The sequence below is a fragment of the Hyla sarda genome, chromosome 1 (assembly GCF_029499605.1).
Source record: "Hyla sarda isolate aHylSar1 chromosome 1, aHylSar1.hap1, whole genome shotgun sequence".
Taxonomy (NCBI): Eukaryota; Metazoa; Chordata; class Amphibia; order Anura; family Hylidae; genus Hyla; species Hyla sarda.
The window spans coordinates 173,099,687-173,124,449 of NC_079189.1; the positions used below are offsets into that span (position 1 = coordinate 173,099,687).

The 24,763-nt window shown below is 41.8% G+C and overlaps 1 protein-coding gene across 9 annotated transcripts in view; it reads right to left on the reverse strand.

Annotated features, from left to right (window-relative positions):
- BLTP1 (bridge-like lipid transfer protein family member 1) overlaps positions 1-24,763 on the reverse strand; it is a 302,200-nt gene that overhangs the window by 80,623 nt on the left and 196,814 nt on the right. For 8 of the 9 annotated variants that reach the window (XM_056564084.1, XM_056564133.1, XM_056564123.1 and 5 more), the window contains 6 exons: positions 22,782-22,832; positions 21,722-21,928; positions 19,037-19,275; positions 7,846-8,090; positions 2,522-2,627; positions 50-147 (listed from right to left, as the gene is read on the reverse strand). In XM_056564084.1, the coding sequence (XP_056420059.1) occupies positions 50-147; positions 2,522-2,627; positions 7,846-8,090; positions 19,037-19,275; positions 21,722-21,928; positions 22,782-22,832 (946 nt within the window). The remainder of the gene's footprint in view (positions 1-49; positions 148-2,521; positions 2,628-7,845; positions 8,091-19,036; positions 19,276-21,721; positions 21,929-22,781; positions 22,833-24,763) is intronic. The other variant, XM_056564091.1, reaches the window with a different exon arrangement.

The window sequence follows — 24,763 nt, forward strand, 5'->3', positions numbered from 1 at the left end:
AACTCCTTTTGGAATGTATGATAAATGACATAAAATTTGATGTACATACTTTAAAGCGCAGATTAAGGGAATAAAGGAGGATTTTTGGTTTGTCTCCATCTGTGGTCCCATCATGTTCATTCCAGAGAGGGATTGGCTGCTCTCCACCTGAAAATATATTCAAAATACATTATGCGACAAGACTACTTTTACAGAACACAGATTCTTATCGGAGTATTATGTATTCAGGAAATACAGGTGATTCTTTATAAGCTTTGCGTCACAGACTTTCTGGATAAAGATGCCCAGGAGACAGACTGACGCTCAGCTTTTCAACCTGTCACTTAAGAGTACAGCTTAGGTGTCTCGCTGCCTCAATAAGGAGGACTTATCTAGTAATCTACATGGAAAACTCAAAGCTGTAAGTGCTACAGAATGTGTTTTTTCCCCCCCCTTATTTATAACTGGAGGTTCAGTCAAAGCCAAAAGTTCTTGAGACTGACACAACGTTTTAACAAAGTTTGCTGCTTTAGTGTTTTTTTGTGTGCTTTTTGTTAGATTTTTCTATTGTATACTGAAGTACAGTTAATAACATTACATACTTTTTTAACTGTTTATTGTCAAATACATAAAGATTACGCAAAGACTCAAAATTGACAGATTTGACCTTTTTTTTTTTTTTTCAAGACTTCTGCAATTTGGCCCGTAATCATGGGTCAAATCCTGACTGATGGCAACCAACAAACAAAAACACAGAAATTGTGATAAATTTCAAGAACAAGTTGTCATCAGTCAGGATTTGACCCAGAGGCTGATATCCAGAATGCCAGGGAGAATAGCAGACGTGTCCCAAATTAAGGGCCAACACTGTTATAATTGAGTCTTTGCATTAACGATGTATTTGTCAACTAAAGTTTAAAAACCTATGAATGCTTAGTACTGTACTTCAGTATACCATAGAAACCTCTGACTAAAAGATTTTAAAACTGTAAAGGAACAAACTTTGTGAAAACCAAAATTTGTGTCAGTCTCAAAACTTCACAACTGTACACATGATATAAAAAAATTATTGTCTGTAAATTCAGCAAGAGGAGGCTTCCTAAAATGGATTCCTAAAACTCCCAGTAAGCCTACAGTACCTTAGTGGAAAATATAAATATTTTTATTCAACTCAATCTTTTCTCCTTTACTGTTCATAGGGGTTTTATGAGCATTAACACACCTAGGTTTGTTTGTGTCAGTTTTATTAAGGTGGCCATACTTCCTCCATATCTGTTGGCTGAATGTACATCGGCTGACAGCTATTCCTCCTGGCTTCCCAATATAGGAAAAGCTAAATAAGTCTCCCTGACAGTGGTTTATCTCCAGTGAGAACAAAATATCAGGCATGTTGAAATCCAGCAAGCATGCCAAACCTTCTTTTCTCCAACATCTGCCGTCAGAAGGGAGAGTCAAAACACCCCATACAAAATATATGGTCAGTTGGTCCACTGAACGAGTTCATCTAACGCACATTGCAACTTTTACTGAACAGGGCCATATATCTGTGTTCCTATAGCATAGCCAAGACAGAGTTATTAATGGCTGCAATGTGGAATTTATACAAGAGGTGCATTGGTAAATTGTGCAATTTTTCATTGCACAATAGATAACCTGTAACCTGCTAAACCATCTAACCCTGCTAATATTCTATAATGTTTTTAATAATAAGATAATGAGTTCCGATAACACTGAGGAAACTGATCACCAAGTTACATAATGAAGGATAAATGAATACTTGAAGGTATCAAGTGTATGTATTTATACTATAATGTTTAGAAATAGAATGGAACAGATGGAACAGATATTAAAGAGAACCTGTGGTTAATTTGAAAAAAAAAAAAAAGTTGCAGGATCCTGTTGATAGCTCAGGGGGGCATGTTTACAGCATGACAATCCCCCCCCCTCCCCGATACTGAGTTGTAGGGCTTTGACTGAAATTTATTTCATATGGTCTGTGTTTGGCAAAGCTCTGTGTGGTGATTATATGTGGGCGTGCATATTTAATGATGTGGGTGTGGCTTCAAACACACACACACTTCATTAAATATAGATGCTTGAACATGAGACCACGCCTCCTTTATTAAATATTCACACCCCATACAGTCACCATACAAAGCTAAGCCCATATGAAAAGTCCCACCCATCTGTCATATTCACTGATTCAGTCAGATTCAGCCCTATAACTCAGTAAAAGGAGGAGGAGGGGGGGGGGGGGGGGCATCATCATGCTGTAAACAGATATATGATCATGAAATGAAAGACTGTCGGACTGCAATTTAAAGGCTCCAATCTACATATGTGCAAGATTTACTGAATTAAGTGAGATAATCTTTAGTAATAAGCCTGAACATCATCATACATTGTGGAGTAGCACATACTGCCATAGTTGATATTTTAACATAAAAACAACGGTAAACATTAAATGAGAACTTGAAATAAAACAGTAGCTAAAGTACAATATCTACCATGATAAAAAGAAGTGTAAAAGTCATTCACAAACCTGAGACTTTTTGTATGACCTCATTGACTTCTTTCATGAAGACTTTTTGGACAAACACCAAGTGGTTCAATAGATCAGTAGTAAGATTGTGTTCAAATGACCCAACCTGTCATAAAGATGGACAAGTTGTCAATATTTAATATTTATTTACTAATATTTAGTCTTTTTAATTTATTAGTCGTCCCACTTATATTAACTAAAGGACTTTCTAATTTCGAAATAGGTACTGATGGGCATAAACAGGAAAATACACTCTCATTGTTATATTCTTTTCTAAGCCAACTGCTTTAGTCTATAACATATAACAGTGATGGTGAACCTATAGCACGCATGCCACAGGTGGCACACCGAGCCCCCTCTGTGGGCACGTGGCCATAGTTTGCCATCAGCCCATTCAGGACATCCCTGTGTCCCGAAAGATCTTTTCGGGACACAAGGATGCCCCAGTTACCTTTCTGCGGCCCTGCGTTAAATTTAAAAACACGGGGGCCACCGGGAGGTAGCGCACACAGGGACATCACTGATGTCCCGTGTGTGCGCCCATAGCAACAGCAGAGCGGAACAGCGAGGAGGAGGACGTGCACGCTCATGGAAAGTTACCTGTATGTTGTAAATCATATTCAGTGTTCCAACCACCACTCCTCCGGTCCTGGTACCTGCTGCTATGGCCTGTAGTCCATAGCAGTAGATTGTGACCCCGGACCGGTGGTCGGAACAACGAAGTTGGGCAGTACACAGGCATATAGCCTCCAGCCATACATTGTATATGGCTGAAGGCTGTATGTCTGTGGGGGAACTATACTGCACCTAATGTGGGGGAACTATACTGCACCTAATGTGGGGAACTATACTGCACCTAATGTGGGGAGCTATTCTGCCCCTAATGTGGGAGACTATACTGCACCTAATGTGGGGGAACTACAACCTAATGTGGGGGAACTGTACTGCACCTAATGTGGGGGAGCTATACTGCACCTAATGTGGGGGAGCTATACTGCACCTAATGTGGGGGAGCTATACTGCACTTAATATGGGGGAACTATACTGCACCTCATGTGGGGGAACTATACTGCACCTCATGTGGGGGAACTATACTGCACCTCATGTGGGGGAACTATACTGCACCTAATGTGGGGGAGCTATACTGCACATAATGTGGGGGAACTATACTGCACCTAATGTGGGGGAACTATACTGCACCTAATGTGGGGGGACTATGCTGCACCTAATGAGGGGAAATACAACCTAATGTGGGGGAACTGTACTGTACCTAATGTGGGGGAGCTATACTGCCCCTAATGTGGGGGGACTATGCTGCACCTAATGTGGGGGAACTACAACCTAATGTGGGGGAACTGTACTGTACCTAATGTGGGGGACCTATACTGCACCTAATTTGGGGGAACTATACTGCTAGCCTAATGTGGGGGAACTATACTGCACCTAATGTGTGGGGGGGGACTACAACCTAATGTGGGGGAACTATACTGCACCTAATGTGGGGGAACTATACTGCACCTAATGTGGGGGAACTATACTGCACCTAATGTGGGGGAACTATACTGCACCTAATGTGGGGGAACTATACTGCACCTAATGTGAAGAACTATACTGCACCTAATGTGAAGAACTATACTGTACCTAATGTGAAGAACTATACTGCACCTACTGTAGGGAGCTATACTGCACCTAATGTGGGGAACTATACTGCACCTAATGTGGGGAACTATACTGCACCTAATGTGGGGAACTATACTGCACATAATGTGGAGGAACTACAACCTAATGTGGAGGAACTGTACTGCACCTAATGTGGGGGAGCTATACTGCACCTAATGTGGGGGAACTATACTGCACCTAATGTGGGGGAACTATACTGCGCCTAATGTGGGGAACTATACTGCACCTAAAGTGGGGGAACTACAACAAAATGTTGGGGAACTGTACTGCACCTAATGTAGGGGAACTACAACCTAATGTGGAGGAACTGTACTGCACCTAATGTGGGGGAGCTATACTGCACCTAATGTGGGGGAGCTATACTGCACCTAATGTGGGGGAACTATACTGCACCTAATGTGGGGGAACTATACTGCACCTAATGTGGGGGAACAATACTGCACCTAATGTGGGGGGGACTACAACCTAATGTGGGGGAACTATACAGCACCTAATGTGGGGGAACTATACTGCACCTAATGTGGGGGAACTATACTGCACCTAATGTGGGGGAACTATACTGCACCTAATGTGGGGGAACTATACTGCACCTAATGTGGGGGAACTATACTGCACCTAATGTGGGGGAACAATACTGCACCTAATGTGGGGGGAACTACAACCTAATGTGGGGAAACTATACAGCACCTAATGTGGGAGAACTATACAGCACCTAATGTGGGGGAACTATACTGCACCTAATGTGGGGGAACTATACTGCACTTAATGTGGGGGGAACTACAACCTAATGTGGGGGGGACTTATACTGCCAGCCTAATGTGTGGAACCATAAACTCTCAATAAAAATGTAAAAAAGTTTGGATCATTGAACTCTGTTGTTGTGTTCTTCTTTTAAAACAAAAGATGTTAATTAGTTATGGCAACTGTATGAGTTGTTTTTTCTAAAAACCTCAGTATTCTGATTTAATTGCTGCGCTGGCACTTTGAGGGAAAAAAAGTTGGCGCGCATTACGGTTTGGGCACTCGGGCTTAAAAAGGTTCGCCATCACTGGTCTATAATATTAATCCAAAAATTAACTCCCTAAGGCTATGTTCACATGGTGTATCTGTACATACAATTTGAAGTGTAAAATGTTTGTATTACGTTTCAAAATACGCTGATTTTACATCCATAATGGCTTCAACTGGGAAAATATCAAGTTTACATGCAGTTTTATTTTACAGGTATAATTTTAAAAGGTGTATAATAACAACAAAATTACATGTCACTTTTTTGATGTGTATTATTACATGATTATATGGGGCTGCATTAAAAAAATGAAAAATAGCTTGGAAATAACACTTGCAATTGCAAAAAATGCCTCTCAAAAATACATATAAAATACACATTCCAGAAGTATCTCTACCTTGAAACACATGTATCTTTCTGATTTTATTTTACACCATGTGAACATATCCTAATTCTTCTGGACATACAAGGAATCTGTCATCAGTGTCACCCGCATTAACCTGTTCAGGAGCACCCTGACGTCATGGTTGCTGCTTCATCAAGCCTGCCTGCAGCTGAGCAGAGTGAGAAATCAGCAGCTGTAATGTCAGCCTGCTCCAAGCCAACATCAACCGAATAAGGATAACAGGCAAATGGGACCATGGATCAGCCCATGGTAAGTATCATTTTATCAGTGTCACCCACACTACAAGCCTGCACCAACAAGTTAGTCAGGTGACACTGATGACAGATTCCCTTTAAATGTGTGTACAAGGTCTAATCAATGGTGCCCCTAAGTAGCAGCCCCACATCTTCTTTTTAGTAAGCGCTCTTTGTAAGATTTTCACAAACAAGTAATTTATATTTCCATTCACTATCCCAATACACAGTGCTAGTTGACTGTGGGCAGCAGCAAGTTGTGCTATCATTCCAAACACATAAGATGAAGGAGAGATAAGGGTTTATGTTCAATTAAATGTATTCAAATGTATCATCTCAGTCTCAAGCCAATCTTACAGACAGGAAACAGGAAGAAAGAAAATTATTTTATACAGCTCAGACCCTGGGACAATCCAATAAATATTTTACTGTGAATAGCAGGTTGTCATAGTGATCAAATGACAGAAACCTAAACCAATCAGGTCCCAATGATGTTGCAAGGAGCAGTGGCTCTTAAGGCTTGGGCAACATCAGCATTTGTGATCTGTACTATAATGTTGTAATATTTTGAATGTTTAGTCAAAAACCTGAAACGTTTTTATCAGTTTGAATCTATTTCTTTTTATCAGTTTATATCAGGTTTTAGTGGAAAGAAAAAGAGAAAAAGAGGACAGTGCCTCGCGTATTACCCAAGATACCGTGGTCCCTGAGTATATCAGGGCAAGGGGGGCTCTATAAAGTGGCCGCTCACCTGACCACGTTAAAAATTGCGCATATCACCCCTATGGGGTCTGTAGAGATCCTCTGAGTTCAAACTGCTGGGCCCAATGTGCAAATGGGTAGAAGAGAACTTCTCCCATATAGTTCATGCAGAGTTCAGTAAAATAAACCTTGTCAGAAGGCGCTGTTCAGAACATCAGAAGAATCAGGTGGAAGCCAAATCAGGATGAAAGTGCTAGGAAGCACTATGTTTATTTAAATAAACGCGTTTCGGAGGATCATACCTCCTTCCTCAGAATGGCATCATGCCATTCTGAGGAAGGAGGTATGATCCTCCGAAATGCATCTATTGGTATTTATTTAAATAAACATAGTGCTTCCTAGCACTTTCATCCTGATTTGGCTTCCACCTGATTTTTCTGATGTTCTGAACAGGGCCTTCTGACAAGGTTTATTTTACTGAACTCTGCATATATCAGGTTTTGGCTGTTTTTAGGCTGCTGGCATTCAGGTCACATAATCTGGCCTCACTTCCTGTTTATTTGCCAACTTCTGAGCATGCTCAGTTTGGCAAACGGACGTATCTGGAAAGTCTAAAAAAAAGGACGTGAACAGATGTAAATGGAACTCCCTGTGGTCACATCCATCACCAAAGACTTTCAATGATAATTTTTACCAGATTTACCATTTTTGTTCCACCAAAAAAACTGACTGCAAACTGAGATGAAATCATTACAAAAATGACCCTCTGACCTCAATGGGATCAGTTCATGTTATTTCTTGTTTCTTAACCAGATGACAAGAATGGAACACAGGAACACTAATGTGACACCAGTCTTAGGAAAATCTAAATTCAGTTCCTGTGGGGGACGAATTCAGCATTAGAATATTGGACATAAACATACATCACTTCTACATAAAGCCCAGCAAATGTGGATGTATATTTACAGTGGGTAATCTTAAAGTGGTTTTATACAGTGTGGTTAGACTGGATTTTTCTGCTGCGGGTCTGAAGAGGTGCAAGATGTTCAAATCCTCTGTATGCCTAAAATAATTTGACATGTGGGAATTTCTGGACATTTTTTGTTGCCAGCAGTGGAGTATTTGATTCCCCAGGTATTGGAGCCTATTTGTAATTACTACCTCTGCTACCTCTTTAACTATGCCTCAGATAGACATAGCTTCCCAAATTAAACAGACATTAACCATTGTAAGTGGATGTGAAATGGAGAATACCCTACTGGAAATAACAGTGTAAGGAACTTAATTTTCTCACCTCAGCCACGCAGCGTAAGTAGTTTCCTTGCAGATAGTAACCCTGCTTGGCAAGTAGGTCGTCCATACTCCAAGCCTGATCTGAGTAATTGTCATGTTCTTCCATGATGTATTTACCATGCATTGTGACTGGAGGGAGATTCAAACTTGCTGATGGGGGAATTGCAGACATATCTGTAGGGGATATCTTTGAAGTAAAGCGCAATCTGTGATTTGGCAACTCAAAAGTAAACCTTGTTTGGGCACCTGCAACAAAAATCCAAGAAACCCTTTAAAGAGAATGGATCACATCTATGTTATCTATTTTTTGTTTAATATTCTTTTCATTGGTTTGAAAAACTGTCTGATGTCCCCTAGTAACCAATCAGAGCTCAGTTATTATTTCTTAAACTGAATTGGTAAAATTAAAGCTGGGCTGTGACTGGTTGCTATAAACAAATCAGACAGTTTTTGTCCTCAGACAGATTGATAAATCTGAATCTTCCCAGGGACAAAGGTGGGAAAGAGAGAAGAGGGCCATAAAGGGAAAAAAGAGGGGAGGGGTAATATATTTTAATAAGTAAAAGGCATTCTAGAATACAGTATTGAAACAGCTTATTAGAATCTTCACAATAAAATATTTTCTGGTGGGTCTCAGGACAACGTACATAAAACAATGCCCATATGCTCAGAACAGAACTACAGCTATAGCTTAGTCAAGGGCACTGTAGCCATGCAAGGGGGTCACAAGATCCCGGCCAGCCAATCAAAACATAGTCAAGGAAGTTAGAAGATAGAAGGAAGATACACTGTGTGAACTGAATTCATCAATGTAAATAATTGGTACATTCAGTTCACATAATCCATCTACCCTAATGATGCTGAATTTCTATATGTGATTGTATTCAAGCACTCTGACAATAAGTGTAACACTAAATCATATTTTCAACAGATGGATAGCAACAGCTACCTTCACTTTCGAAACAGTCACTTTATAACATGGCTTACGAATGTGCCCTATGGGAAATCTAAAAGGATACGCCGAAACTCCACCCACTAAGAAAACTATAAGAAACAGTGTAAGTTACTAAAAGATTGGTGCCTTGCCCCCAATAAAGCTGAAGAAAATACTAATTGTGAATGACAATGTAACTTCATAAATATGTTTTCTGGTGCTAACAATACTATCAAACAAATCCTAAGGCAGCCCTAACAATTTAAGCTGGATGGGCTCTTGTTTTTTGCTTGTTACCATGGGCAGTTACTTCTTTTGGTCAGGCATGTTTAGTTGCTCAGTTCTCTTCACACACAGTGAATTTACAGCCTGCAGCATACAGTTCATTTACTTTTCCTGTATAAGGGGTTTTGCTTGCCTGGCTGAATAATCACTGGCCAGGATGAGGTAAATATACATTATGTACTGCTATGCTATAGCTGTCTCGAGTAGTTTGTCACAGGGGGAGAATTACCAAAACCTTTGTAGACGTAGAGTGGGGCAACTGCCCATAGCAACCAATTAGATTACTTCTTTTGTTTTTCAGACAGCTTTTTAAAAATAAAATAAGCCGTCTAGGTGGTTGCTATGGGCAACTGCACCATTCTTTCTCTACACCATTCTTTTGATAAATCTTCCCCTGTACAATGTAATAGTAATTCACTATAATAACACTGTACGCTGTGTGAGGAGAGAAGAGATAACTTTAACACTATAAAGATTATGGCCGGCATTTATCATTGTAGGTGTAAGTGAAGCATTTTTCTATACCTTTTTTTGTGTGCTGGTAATGTGTAGGAGCACCAAATGTATTAAATGATCACAGGGCAGTTAATAAATAGTGTGCAGGTTATATTTTCTGAAATTTCTCTCTTCACATACACCAAAAAGCTAAGCTAAGTCTGAGCTGGTGTAGTTTTAGAGACTTTTCAGAGGCTTTGCGCCTTCTTACAAAAAGGCGCAGCTGATAAAACCCTTCCATATCATGTGTATTGCCAAAATCTGTGGATTACAACTCAAAATCAGCAGAAATGAATAAACCAAAAGGCGCAAAAAAAGGCACAAATAAACCCTGCTTGCACCTTTTTTGTGCCTTTTGTAGACACAAAAAACAGTCTAAAAACAATGATAAATGTCAGCCTATATGCTCTATCACGTCGGGCAGGGATAGAGTGCAGCCCTGAACTTGCCCACTCCCTCTGTCCCTGCCTACTTGCGTAGCCTACTACTAGGCAGCGGGTCCACAACCACGGTGCCAATCCCTTCCTAAATAGTTGATGGGAATTCACTGGTTAAAACAAAAAAACTACAAAAACTGACAAAGGTCGAGAACAGCTGGAGGCACACAAAACTAACAGAAAAACCTAAACACATACACACTGAATACAAAGTCAACAAGCCGCGTCAAAGCCAGGGAACAGAGTACAGTAACAGAGAGCCAAAGAGTAGTCAAAAGCCAATCCAATCAATCACAGAAACAGATCAGACAATATAAGTATAGAGATTGCTAGCTAGAGTCACAAGAACTTTCACAAGCGAAGCATGAATGGGAAAGGAGGACACGGATCACTCACCACGGTTCGAATGCTGTGTTCTTTATTCTTAACGTTGATGGTGGCTACACATGGACGGATGTAACGGCAGGGCAGAAGGTGGTAAGGAGCCCCGTCCGGAGCGACGGCACCATTTCACGCCCTCTGGGTGTTTCCTCAGGCCCGGATAGATATGCCAAGACAAGCTAGCAAGAGCACCGCCACTAGTTTGCTGATGTGAACTAGCGCTGAATGTTTGGACCGCATAGATTGATTAATCAGCCGTCCCGGAGCAGTGCCAGGTGATCCTCTACATACTTATGAATGGGAAAAGGTTCCTTTTATATATATATATATATATATATATATATATCCCTGTGCTGTTGGCAGGAGGATTCTAATTGGCTCAGCAAGCTGAACCACACCCAGAAGCACAGAGGCGTAGTCCCAGCAACCATGATAAACAAACTCTCAGGGCAGATTAACCCTTTGGGTTCTTACATGCTGGGGCCAGGGGCCCAAAGTTTGCGCATGGTAAAGAGACAATGAAAAATAGACAACTCCATGAAACCCCTCCAAGGTCCGTTAGAGACCCCTTAGGGTCACAGTCACCAGTATGTCCTTGCACAGCCAAAAGTCACGAAAAGTATTACCAATGGAACTTCTGATCAGAAAAAGAGTACATGCAGTAACCACAAAAACAGCTTGATGCTCCTCAAAGGTAAGATCGCTAGTGGCGCCTCCCCACCCCCCCTCCTCTTACTCTACGTTAGAAAGCTATGGGATGTGTAACCTACCAAGAGAGTCTGCAATTGCCCGAGTTAGATACCAGGTTGTCTCCTAGAAAGGTCCCACCCACCTTCGCAATGTCCTTATCAGTTAAAATGGTCACAATGAAGATTTTCCATTATAAAAAAAAAAAAAAAAAAAAGATTCTGCCGATTTCTCTTTTGCTCGACTAAGGTCCGTCAGATCCATAAATAGGTACCGTTTTACTTATAGAAGGACTTCTGACATTGTGGGCATGGACAGCTGCAGCCAGTGCACAAGTACGCACCTCTTGACTACCAGGATAATCATGTGTGTCAGGAGTGTCACCAGAGTGTCGTCAGTACTATGTGCAGTACTATCAGCTGTGGGTCAACCTGTAAGGAGACATGTAGTTTCTTGCCCAAGAAAGCAAAGAGGTCAGTTCAAAACCACCTTGAAATAGGGCAAGTAACGAGCCCCACAATTCGGGCAATGCTTGATGCGGTCTGGGAGATCAGGGGTGCGAGGGAAAGTGAAGCCATAGGTAGCACGGTGCATAATCCTAAATTGAGTTTCCCTCCACAATTCGCTAACTATAGCTTTGCACACTTTGGACCATCCTCCCAAAATAGGGAGACTCAAATTCTCACTACCCAATTTGCCCTCCCAGTACTTGAACAAAGACAAGTGCACACTTGACGCTCCCTGTCTATTAAGGTGCCTATATAGCCCTGAGAGGGAGTGATACCCTGGAGAAATAAAGGCATCAAAAGAGGTTGGCACATGTTCCCTCAAGAGGTCCCAAATATGGGGCCTTAAGAAGGCAATGTCCTGGCAATAAGGAAGGTAGTGTTCAGGGCCCAGAGTATAAGCTGAAGATAGTTCTGAGAAAGTAAGATACCTTGGTTCATCTGAACAAAGGAGGTGTTTTACCTTTAAAATGTCCAAGGATCTCTACAAGTGGAACATACTATTATCCCTACCCAAAGCAAATTCTGAGAGGGTCCATAGAGGCAAGTGTTTGCTTACTGAAAATGAGAGCTGCATAACCACTCTTCAAGTCTTCCATGGCACCACAGTATCCTGCACAATGCAGGAGATCCTCATAGAGCTAGGAATAGCCCAGAACTGCGTATGAAGAAGGGCATGCAAGGACTCACCAGTTCTGATTCCAATACTGTCTTAGTATAGTATCACCCAGTTGATGAAATGTCTATATAGACAGGCTATATTATAATGCCTGATATTGGGGAAGTTAAGTAGAAGGATTGTGCAGTTCTTCCCACCTCAATCCCCAGGTATTTCAGAGACATTCTAGATAGAGAGATGGGCAGAGGCAAATCCGCTGCTACCAACCCACCAGCATGTGGAGAGGTCTAGGAGAATACTCTTGACTACTATTGCGAGGGATAGGTAGCAATAGTTCAATCAGGAAAAAAGACCCCAAGGGTACATGAGAGAAAATAGAATTCCTTTTTTGTACAAAGTCATGCAAACAGTTTATGCTTCTGTGTCACCTAGGGTCGCCAAACAGTAACAACTTGCATCCCTCAAAGAGTAAATTTTCCTGCCTTTGCCTGAAGGCACATAGTATCGCCACTTCATCGGTAAAGTCCAGGCACTTTACTATAACCTGACGAGGTCTATTGCATTGCTTAAGTCCCGGGGGTATCCCCCTGTCCCCATTACTGCGCATATCAGGTCTCCGTATGTGAGCTTGCTCCACTTTGCAGGGTCTGGGGAGACCGAGAGCCTTGGGAAGCAGGACTTCATATACATGAGAGAGGTCTCTGCTGTGTATCATCCCAGGTAGGCCCACAATCCTCAAGTTGCTTCTTCGGGTCCTGTTTTCTAGATCCTTGACCTCATCTCATAAGCTGTGAAAATCAGCTTCCAAGAAGGTCACACGGGAGGCTGCACCATCCACCGTCTCCTCCACAGCAGAAACCCTATCCTCCATCGCAGACAGGCGAGCGCAATGTTGGGTGACAGTCTGTTGAAGCTGCTGCAGAGTTTTCTGTATGGCAGTGACCACTCTTGCACCTTGGGTGTGATAGCTTTTGCACTTCAGCAGCAGGAAAGGTGTAATGCATACCGGCTTCTCTAGTATCTCCAAGCAGTTTATATAGCCGCAGCCTGATTGTGCGGGAGAGGTAGCACGGCTTGATGCTGGGGACTCCGGCATCTTAGATCTGCTGCCTCGGCGTGTTGAGGTTCGCCCCTAGTTTTCTAGCCCATACGAAGTAGGTACCAATCCGTGCAGCCCCCCCCCCCCCCCTTGCACTCTTGTTCTGGGGGTTGACAGACCAAGAAATGCGGGTAAATTAGGCCAGATTTTGTTTGCGGACAGGGAGCTCTTCCTCTTTGTGACTTTACAGCATGGCGCCGGTACCCTGCGGTTGAATCAGGAGTTCCGGGTAACAGTGTGTTATAATGTAGCCAATAACAGCTTTCCAGAAAGTTTCTGCTTGAAGGCACAATGTCAAAGGTCAGTGGTGGGTGTCCCTGCCTATTGCCCATCTATCTCTAACCCCCTCCCTGCTTTTAATAAAAAATTTTTACTATATTAAAAAAGCTTTTTTGTCTGCCTGGTAGTGTGCTCACTACCAGGCAGACTTCCCCAGCAGGCCGACTTCCGCTCTTAGTTCATCTACACAGGGTGCCTCCAGCTGTTTCACCAATACAACTCCCAGCTTGCACTGACATCTATTGGCTGTCAGGGCATGCTGGGAGTTGTAGTAGTGAAACAGCTGGAGGCACCCTGTGTTGAAAACAATAAGTCAGGGCCATGGGCTAACCTGCCCCCCATGTTAAAACCCCGAACCCCGCTCTCCCAAACCCCCGTGTTAAAACCCTGATCACCCTAAACATATCTCCCCTAAACATAATTACATGCCGCAGAGTCCTGCAGCAACGGCGACATGTGTGGGAGGAGTGGCCTCCCGGCCAGTGGCCAGGGAGCCAATGCGCTCGCTCCCACCTGTCTGATTGACAGGCAGGGAGCGAGCGCAGGCTGAATGAATTCGGACCGATTGCCCAGCCGGCATCGGTCTGAATTCAGGCGTGACATCACGTCAGCCTGCAGCCGGCCACTAGGAGTGAGACCCTAAGTGGCCGGTTTTCAAACGTAAAATAAAAGGTTTTAATAAAAAAAAAGAATAATAATAATAATGAAAATATATTAGAGATATGTTGTAGTACATATGTACTACAACATATAAAAAAAAATGTTGATGACAGTGCCCATTTAACCCCTTAAGGACACATGACGTTCTCATACGTCTCCATTTCCGAGTCCTTAAGGACACATGACGTATGAGAACGTCATGTGTTTTACCGGCCCCCGCAACCATCTGGAGCGGAGCCGGTCCCCGATGCCTGCTGAAATCGTTCAGCAGGCATCGGGGCATATCGCCCAGGGGGGTCATTATGACCCCCCATGTCGGCGATGGCCGCAGATCGCTGGACAATTCAGTCCAGCGATCTGCGGCGGATTCCGGGTCAATCGGGTCTCCAGTGACCCGATGACCCGGAATTATTGGCTGATCGGGGCCGTCAGAGACGGCCCCGAACAGCCAGAGCCTGCAGGGGTGAGGTGGCACTGGTGCCACCTCACGATCGCCCTGATTCGTCGGCCGGATTACCGGCCGACCAATCAGGGCGCCTGCTGCGGGTGTCACTCCCGCAACCCGCTCCGCCCCTCTTCCGGAGGACGTGAGCGGGTGCGGGAAGACGACCCCCGGTGCTGGGGACCCCGATCCCCGGCGTCCCTGTTGGGATCGGGGCCCCAGGAGCGACGGCCGCGGCGGAGACGACGAGGGACTGACCTGTGCGGCGAGGATCGTTGGAGGTGAGTGACAGCCTCCTGCTGTTGCTTAGCAACAGCTCCCAGCATGCAACAAGGGCATGCTGGGAGCTGTAGTTATGCAACAGCAGGAGGCAGACCACCACAACTCCCAGCATGCCCTTATGGGCATGCTGGGACTTGTAGTTTTGCAACAGCTGGAGGCACATTCTTTCTATGGAAAAGTGTACCTTCAGCTGTTGTGTAACTACAACTCCCAGCTTGCACAATCAGCTAAAGTGCATGCTGGGAGTTGTAGTGGTGCATCTGGTGGTTGCATAACTACAACTCCCAGCATGCCCGTTGGCTGTCGGTGACTGCTGAGAGTTGTAGTTTTGCAACAGCTGAAGGCACACTGAGTTAAGTAGTAAACCAGTGTATCTCCAGCTGTTGCATAACTACAATCCCCAGCATCCCCAGCCAAAGTAGTATGCCTCCAGCTGTTGCATAACTACAACACCCAGCATGCCCTTCCGCTGTCCGTACATGCTGGGGGTTGTAGCTTTTGCAACAGCTGAAGGCACACTGGTTGCAAAACACTGAGTTTGTTACCAAACTCGGTGTTTCACAACCAGTGTGCCTCCAGCTGTTGCAAAACTACAACTCCCAGCATGCACTGATAGACCGTACATGCTGGGAGTTGTAGTTTTGCAACAGCTGGATGTCCCCCCCAATGTGAACGTACAGGGTACACTCACATGGGCGGAGGATTACAGTTAGTATCCGGCTGCAAGTTTGAGGTGCGGCAAAATTTCTGCCGCAGCTCATACTGCCAGCGAGAAACTACTGTGAACCCCCCGCCCGTGTGACTGTACCCTAAAAACACTACACTACACTACCACAAAATAAAATAAAAAGTAAAAAACACTACATATACACATACCCCTACACAGCCCCCCTCCCCAATAAAAATAAAAAACGTCTGGTACGCCACTGTTTCCAGAACGGAGCCTCCAGCGGTTGCAAAACTACAACTCCCAGCATGCACTGATAGACTGTACATGCTGGGAGTTGTAGTTTTGCAACAGCTGGATGTCCCCCCCCCCCCCCCCCCCCAATGTGAACGTACAGGGTACACTCACATGGGCGGAGGATTACAGTAAGTATCCGGCTGCAAGTTTGAGCTGCGTCAAATTTTCTGCCGTAGCTCAAACTGCCAGCGAGAAACTACTGTGAACCCCCCGCCCGTGTGACTGTACCCTAAAAACACTACACTAACACAAAATAAAATAAAAAGTAAAAAACACTACATATACACATACCCCTATACAACCCCCCTCCCCAATAAAAATGAAAAACGTCTGGTACGCCACTGTTTCCAAAACGGAGCCTCCAGCTGTTGCAAAACAACTACTCCCAGTATTGCCAGATAGCCGTTGACTGTCCAGGCATGCTGGGAGTTTTACAACAGCTGGAGGCCCCCTGTTTGGGAATAACTGGCATAGAATACCCCTATGTCCACCCCTATGCAAGTCCCTAATTTAGGCCTCAAATGCGCATGGCGCTCTCACTTTGGAGCCCTGTCGTATTTCAAGGCAACAGTTTAGGGCCACATATGGGGTATCGCCGTACTCGGGAGAAATTGGGCTTCAAATTTTGGGGGGTATTTTCTGCTATTACCCTTTTAAAAAATGTAAAATTTTTGGGAAAACAAGCATTTTAGGTAAAAAAAATATATAGTTTTTTAGATATGCAAAAGTCGTGAAACACCTGTAGGGTATTAAGGTTCAAATTACCCCTTGTTACGTTCCCCGAGGGGTCTAGTTTCCAAAATGGTATGCCATGTGTTTTTTTTTTGCTGTCCTGGCACCATAGGGGCTTCCTAAATGCGGCATGCCCCCAGAGCAAAATTCGCTTTCAAAAAGCCAAATGTGACTCCTTCTCTTCTGAGACCTGTAGTGCGCCAGCAGAGCACTTTTTCACACCCATATGGGGTGTTTTCTGAATCGGGAGAAATTGGGCTTCAAATTTTGGGGGGTATTTTCTGCTATTACCCTTTTTAAAATTGTAAAAATTTTGGGAAACCAAGCATTTTAGGTAAAAAAAATATATATTTTTTTACATATGCAAAAGTCGTGAAACACCTGTAGGGTATTAAGGTTCACATTACCCCTTGTTACGTTCCCCGAGGGGTCTAGTTTCCAAAATGGTATGCCATGTGTTTTTTTTTTTTGCTGTTCTGGCACCATAGGGGCTTCCTAAATGCGGCATGCCCCCAGAGCAAAATTTGCTTTCAAAAAGCCAAATGTTACTCCTTCTCTTCTGAGACCTGTAGTGCGCCAGCAGAGCACTTTTCACCCCCATATGGGGTGTTTTCTGAATCGGGAGAAATTGGGCTTCAAATTTTGGGGGGTATTTTCCGCTATTACCCTTTTTAAAAATGTAAACATTTTGGGAAAACAAGCATTTTAGGTAAAAAATAATTTTTTTTTTTTACATATGCAAAAGTCGTGAAACACCTGTAGGGCATTAAGGTTCACGTTACCCCTTGTTACGTTCCCCGAGGGGTCTAGTTTCCAAAATGGTATGCCATGTGTTTTTTTTTTGCTGTTCTGGCACCATAGGGGCTTCCTAAATGCGGCATGCCCCCAGAGCAAAATTTGCTTTCAAAAAGCCAAATGTGACTCCTTCTCTTCTGAGACCTGTAGTGCGCCAGCAGAGCACTTTTCACCCCCATATGGGGTGTTTTCTGTATCGGGAGAAATTGGGCTTCAAATTTTGGGGGGTATTTTCTGCTATTACCCTTTTTAAAAATGTAAAATTTTTGGGAAACCAAGCATTTTAGGTAAAAAAAATATATATTTTTTTTACATATGCAAAAGTCGTGAATCACCTGTAGGGTATTAAGGTTCACTTTACCCCTTGTTACGTTCCCTGAGGGGTCTAGTTTCCAAAATGGTATGCCATGTGTTTTTTTTTTGCTGTCCTGGCACCATAGGGGCTTCCTAAATGCGGCATGCCCCCCAAAAACCATTTGTCGCTCCTTCCCTTCTGAGCCCTCTACTGCGCCCGCCGAACAATTAACATAGACATATGAGGTATGTGCTTACTCGAGAGAAATTGGGTTTCAAATACAAGTAAAAAATTTTTCCTTTTTATCCCTTGCAAAAATTCAAAAATTGGGTCTACAAGAACATGCGAGTGTAAAAAATGAAGATTTTGAATTTTCTCCTTCACTTTGCTGCTATTCCTGTGAAACACCTAAAGGGTTAATACACTTACTGAATAATTTTTTGAATACTTTAGGGGGTGTAGTTTTCATAATGGGGTGTTTTATGGGGTATTTCTAATATGAAGACCCTTCAAATCCACTTCAAAACTGAACTGGTCCCTGAAAAATAGTGAGTTTGAAAATTTTGTGAAAAATTTCAAAATTGCTACTGAACTTTGAAGCCCTATGGTGTCTTCCAAAAGTAAAAACTCATAAATTTTATGATGCAAACATAAAGTAGACATATTGTATATGTGAACCCAAAAAAAATATATTTTGAATATCCATTTTCCTTACAAGCAGAGAGCTTCAAAGTTAGAAAAATGCAAAATTTTCATTTTTTTCATCAAATTTTGGGATTTTTCACCAAGAAAGGATGCAAGTTACCATAAAATTTTACCACTAAGTTAAAGTAGAATATGTCACGAAAAAACAATCTCGGAATCAGAATGATAACTAAAAGCATTCCAGAGTTATTAATGTTTAAAGTGACAGTGGTCAGAATTGCAAAAAATGCTCCGGTCCTTAAGGTATAAAATGGCCTGGTCCTTAAGGGGTTAAACCCATATGTTTAGTTTGCAAAGGAAGAATGGTCCAACATTCAGGCTGAGAGGTGTAAGAAGCTTATTGATGGTTATAGGAAGCGACTGATTTCAGTTATTTTTTCCAAAGGGTGTGCAACCAAATATTAAGTTAAGGGTGCCAATAATTTAGTTCCAATACACACAAAGGGAATAAACATGTATATAGCAAAACGTGTTACTGCAATCCATTTCTGTGAGAAATACTTAATTTTCTTGAAAAATTTCAGGGGTGCCAACATTTACGGCCATGACTGCATAATCACAATAAAAATAGATATATTTGTACATAGCTTTGTACCTGTCATTCCATGACTTCTCATTCTTCCCATTTTGTACTCTGCTTTAAGGGATGGTAGAAGTGCAGCTCCAATAGCAATGCCATCCAACATAGCACTGAACTTCAAAACTATAGGCTTCTTCTCCAGACCCTCTGGGAGCTGAGGAAACACATTGGTTTCAATGGGAGTTTGGTTTACACTAGTGGGGGTCTTTTCAGAGATTAATGGATTGGCAACATCCTCTTTTGCTGGGGGCACACTGTAAAAGAGATAGTAATAAATTATCACTAATCAAACAATGCTAACACGTGTAACTTGATGATAAGTGTCTATGATGATACGTGATAGTTCCAAATTACATAGCCAAAGTCTAATAGATTAACCCCTTAAGGACCAAGAGTTTTTCTGTTTTTGCACTTTCGTTTTTTCCTCCTTACGTTTTAAAAATCATAACCCTTTCAATTTTGCACCAAAAAATCCATATGAGGGCTTATTTTTTTGCGCCACCAATTCTACTTTGTAATGACATCAGTCATTTTACCCAAAAAATCTATGGCGAAATGGAAAAAAGAAAACCATGTGCGACAAAATTGAAGAAAAAATACCATTTTGTAAATTTTGGGGGCTTCCGTTTCTATGCCGTAAATTTTTCGGTAAAAATGACACTTTATTCTGTAGGTCCATACGATTAAAATGATACCCTACTTATATAGGTTTTATTTTGTCGTACTTTTGGAAAAAATCATAACTACATGAACGAAAATTAATACATTTAAAATTGTCCTCTTCTGACCCCTATAACTTTTTTATTAATTTTTCCGCGTACAGATTGGTATGAGGGCTAATTTTTTGCGCCGTAATCTGAAGTTTTAATCTGTACCATTTTTGTTTTGATCTGACTTTTTGATCGCTATGAAAAGTGACCAAAAATACGCTATTTTGGAATTTTTAATTTTTGGGCGCGTACGCCATTGACCGTGCGGTTTAATTTACGATATATTTTTATAGTTCGGACATTTACGCACGTGGCAATACCATATATGTTTCCTTTTATTATGGTTATATATTTTTTTAATGGAATTTGGGAAAAGGGGGATGATTTAAACTTTTAATAAGGAAGGGGTTAATGTGTGTTTTTAAAAAATTTTTTAAACTTATTTTTTTTACACTTTTAGTCCCCTTAGGGACTTTTAGGAGGAATCATTCGATTCCTCATACAGATCAATGGGATTACATACAATCCCACTGATCTGTGTGCACATTGATAAAGCCTGGCCCTGCCACCCCACTGCACCACCAGGGACTGGATACAGGCACCTTTAGACACCACTGTCAAGTTTGAAAGCGGCGATCTAAAGGGTTAATAGCTGGCCGCAGCGATCGACGCATGTCTGCTATTAACGCCGGCCCCCAGCTACAGGAATCAGCTGGGGGCCGGCTGGTATGAAGCAGGCTTGAGTCGGGAGCCTGTGTCATACCCCGTTAACGGCCATTGGACAAACATAGGTGTCAATGTTCGTTATCGGGTTAAAGGGGAATTCCAGGATTTTTTTTTATTTCACTATGCTACAGGGGCTGTAAAGTTAGTGTAGTTCATAATATAGTGTCGGTACCTGTGTGTGACCGTTTTCTCACAATTCTTCTGTGATTTTCACCCCAATATTTATTTTTTACAGCATACAAAATTACTATTGTCTCTATACTATTTTTCCCAGGTTGCAATGCGGCCGAGACCTGACTCACTAGTCAGCTGATGACAGGGAGCCTGTCCGCTTCAATGGGTGGAGGGATCGCTTGGTGAGAGAGATCAATCTGCAACTAATGCAACAGCTGTAGGCACCCTGATTGAAAACCACAGGTCTTTTGAATGGATGCAGCTCATTTATGTTTCAATGGGTGGGGTGGCTGATGTGAAGGAGGGAGGAAAATGGAATTCTGGGATTTGTAGGCAAAATAAGAAAACTCAAACAGGAAATACCCGTTCACAAAAAGCTAGCCACAGTGTTATGGTAATCTCACTTTAGCCCCAAGACAAGCGTAGATCCTTCCTAAGCATGTCCATTACTGTCTGCCAGGTACATACTAAAATCACCTCAACGTGGATAACCCCTTTAATGTTATCCTTCCTCGGAATGAAATGTGTGGAGGCGTGAAAATTTGGCAACCGCAGCAAAAGGATGAGATTATCTGATTTGGCTTATTACTGTGTATGGAACAGTGTGTGTAGGGATATGTTGTATTGTTTAGAAACTGTTCACAACAGGTTTGTTAACTTGACTCATCACTGTGTTAGTCAAAATATCTTCAAATTTACCAAGTTTATGCCAGTATCTATACAAACTATTTTATTCCTAATAACTACAATATGCTGCAATCCAGTGCTATAAAACTAAGCTCCAGAACTTTCATTTCACAGGGAAGTATTTACTGCAACATACAGGTCAGAATAGGCTATAGGTCCAATTTTATGTTAAGGTTAGAGTAATGTGATGAGATACATTGTATTGTCACTAAGACCTTGTGTGACCTGTAATCATTAAATACATTTATTTCCCTAACATAAAAACACACAAGTGCTACTGTTCAAAATAAAATGTAGATCCTGTTGTATCCGGTAAACTTCATTGGTATACGGTCTACATAACAATACTATTCATGCAAGTGAATGTAGACCGATCGTTACTATCTTTCATGTACTGACTTACACTGTCGATGGCTGCCGGATGAGATCAGAGATCTGCTTTGAGAGCTGGTGAGAACTACGGACCATCATGCTGTGCAGAGTTGCTGGGTGCTGAGGGATATTTATGCTGATTGCTCCAACTTTGAAGACAGCAGCGTTGCTTGTCCTCAGGCCTCTTTGAGCACTATAAAGGGCTTGAGATTTTGCAATGCTGCATTTCACTACAGTCCTGAAGAAACATAAAAGATTTAAGACATTAACACTGTGCATACTCGTGAATTTGTCCCAGTAAAATAAATGGTTTACTCTCACACCAAGACATGCATTACTGACGACAGTCATGCTCTTGTTTGCTTGTTATCAGACATGACAGTGTGGTGCACAGAGTCTTACACAAAAAGGGGCAGAAACATTTTCTGCACAAGTTTATGGCTTAATTTACAGTATATACTATAATGCTTGTTAGATAGGAGAGAAAGTGGGGTTAATTTCATATGGTTACATAATCTGAAATCACTTTTAATCCAAGACAACCTGAATTTAACTTCAATAATAAAGTATTAAAATCATCAGCTCGCTAACTTTTCGTGGAGGTCCATGAAACAAGTCCCCCACTTGAAACCCATCAGGCTACTATAGTTTACAGACAAAAGAGGTCTCTAACATTCTAAGCAAAGCACCAGGGAAATAAACTTTAGAGGTTATCCTTTGGCAAAATTTACCATTAAAAAAAATGGCAAATGGATAATGTGAAAAAATATATGACCAACTGGTACCCCACTGTTCCTGAGAATGGGTGGTCCTCTGTTTCAGAAACTTTATTTTATTTGGTTACAATACTTACCTAGGCACAACATTTCTGTTTTTTACTAAGTACCCTAAAGATCCAAGTCTACCATGTCCATGTGCTCACTCTACACATATAAATGCCATTGCCCTGAGCTGTGTGAGCCAAATTGTTACATGCACTTAAATGAAGCCTCCAATAAGGAAGGAAAAGGGGGGGGGGGGTACTGTAAGTACTTAAATCATCACATCACAACAAGACCACAACAACTGAACAAGTAATGATCAGGACATACAGAAACTCTTGTTTGGCTGTGCTTGTTGGAGATGTAGGAAAATCCTCCAATCTAAAGATGAAAGTTAAAGAGAAAGCAAGAAGAAGAAAAAAAAAAGATCAAATCCAACTGGAAACAATACTGTAAACCCAAGAATCAGGCTTCACCTGAGCACAGTTCAGACAGTTACAATTGATGTTTCACATTTTATACGGAATCCTGACAGTTATATGCCTTAAATTGTAAATCCAAACATGTATCCAAGTATTTGAATTCAATTTTTTTATGTTACAATTATTTCACTAAGACGATATTTGGAAAAATAGATTCTCTTTTCTTGCTGTGATTAGACCACAGAGACTGTGTATCCAGAAAAAGACCAGTAAGTTAACATCCAAAATATTTTGGATAAAATGTAAACATTTTAAAAGAACAATAAAAAAGTGTGCATTTTATGATATCACTTTATATCAAATCTTCAAGGTTCAGGGCTGATGTATCACTTTAATTGTTAATAAATGTTTAATGCCTAAACAGTAAAATCCCCAAACTCTTGCTTAAAGAGTACCTCTCATGATCTTGTTAAATTTTATAACCCTCCCAGTTCACTGCCCCCATCATGATAAACCCCCCCTGCCCTTTATTTTTATTATTTGTTAGTTTTCTACCTTGATATTGCTCTGTATTTTATGCTTAGTCTTAGTCAGATTCAGACTGGGAAGGGGCGTTCCCCAGCAGGCGTGACATCATCTGAAGCCATACAGGGGAGAACTTCCTCCCTCACTCTGCCACACATAGCCCAGAGCAGTTCAGTGTGGGAGATGAGCTAAGGCTGCACCCCCCACCCCCCACCCCCCAGCACTCTAGATGGCATTTCCTGATTTTGGACTTCTGCCAGGCCAGCAGGAGTCCAAAGTCTGTGCAAGATATTGGGAGGGGGGGAGATGTGCTCTGGACAAATAGGTAGACACCTAGTGGCAGCTTTTTAATCACAAATAAAACATAGAAAACTAAAAAAAAAATTAAACAAAGTACATTAGAAAGATTTTTTTATTTACTATAGGGGTGCAATGAAACTTATACTACTTCTTTCTGAATCCACTTCCTTCACTTTAACTTAAACAACTTCATGAAATATTTGCAGTAGTGTTTAAAAAATATATATTAAATTGAAAAATTATCCACTCATTCATAAAAACAGTAATTTATCAAAAACAATATTTGTTGCCCATACCAAACCAATCACAGTGCAGCTTTTATTTCAACAAAGAGCAACAAAGATGGTTTTGTCTTTTAGGGAGTTCTGATAATCTCTCACACAGTTTATGAAACCAATAATAATGTTTCAATTCCTATGAGTTTAAACTAGACAGGAAACCTGCCGGGTATGCATATGGAGAGACAACCCCATAGGGAACTAGGGGAGATTTAGCATTGTTGTCTTTGGAAAGGGAGTTTTGAAGTAATTCTTTTTGCTTTGACACATTTATCATTATATCAAGGTGGATGATAAATTTGGCACACATAAGCAAAAATCAATAAATCACTTCGGAGCTCCATTTTGTATGCTTCCTTCTCTTTTCTGCATCTATTCTGCACAAATAGTCGCGGTTACGACTTTTTAACTGCGACTCCAAAGGCATTTTTGTAAGCCAGGTCTGACCAGGCTTAGTTCTGCGACTTTTTGGAGGAGTTTGAAACTTTTTTTATGCCCATGTGTGACAATCGCACTTCATAAATTTGTGACCACTGCAAAGTGAAAACTAAAAGCTACTTAGGCTGTGTGCTAGTTTATGTGTACCAACAAGTCGCAAAAAAAGAGCTTAGGCGCACGTCTATTGTCTAAAGACTGCCTTGGAAGCATGAATACAGATGAAAGAACTAATGGCTCCCCTGGGAAAACAAACTAACATGTGCCCGGCTAAGACTGCAGCTTACACAACAGGATTCCAAGATGGAGCAAAAGAAGAGCATTCAAAAAACTGTGCTTAATAGTGTATATA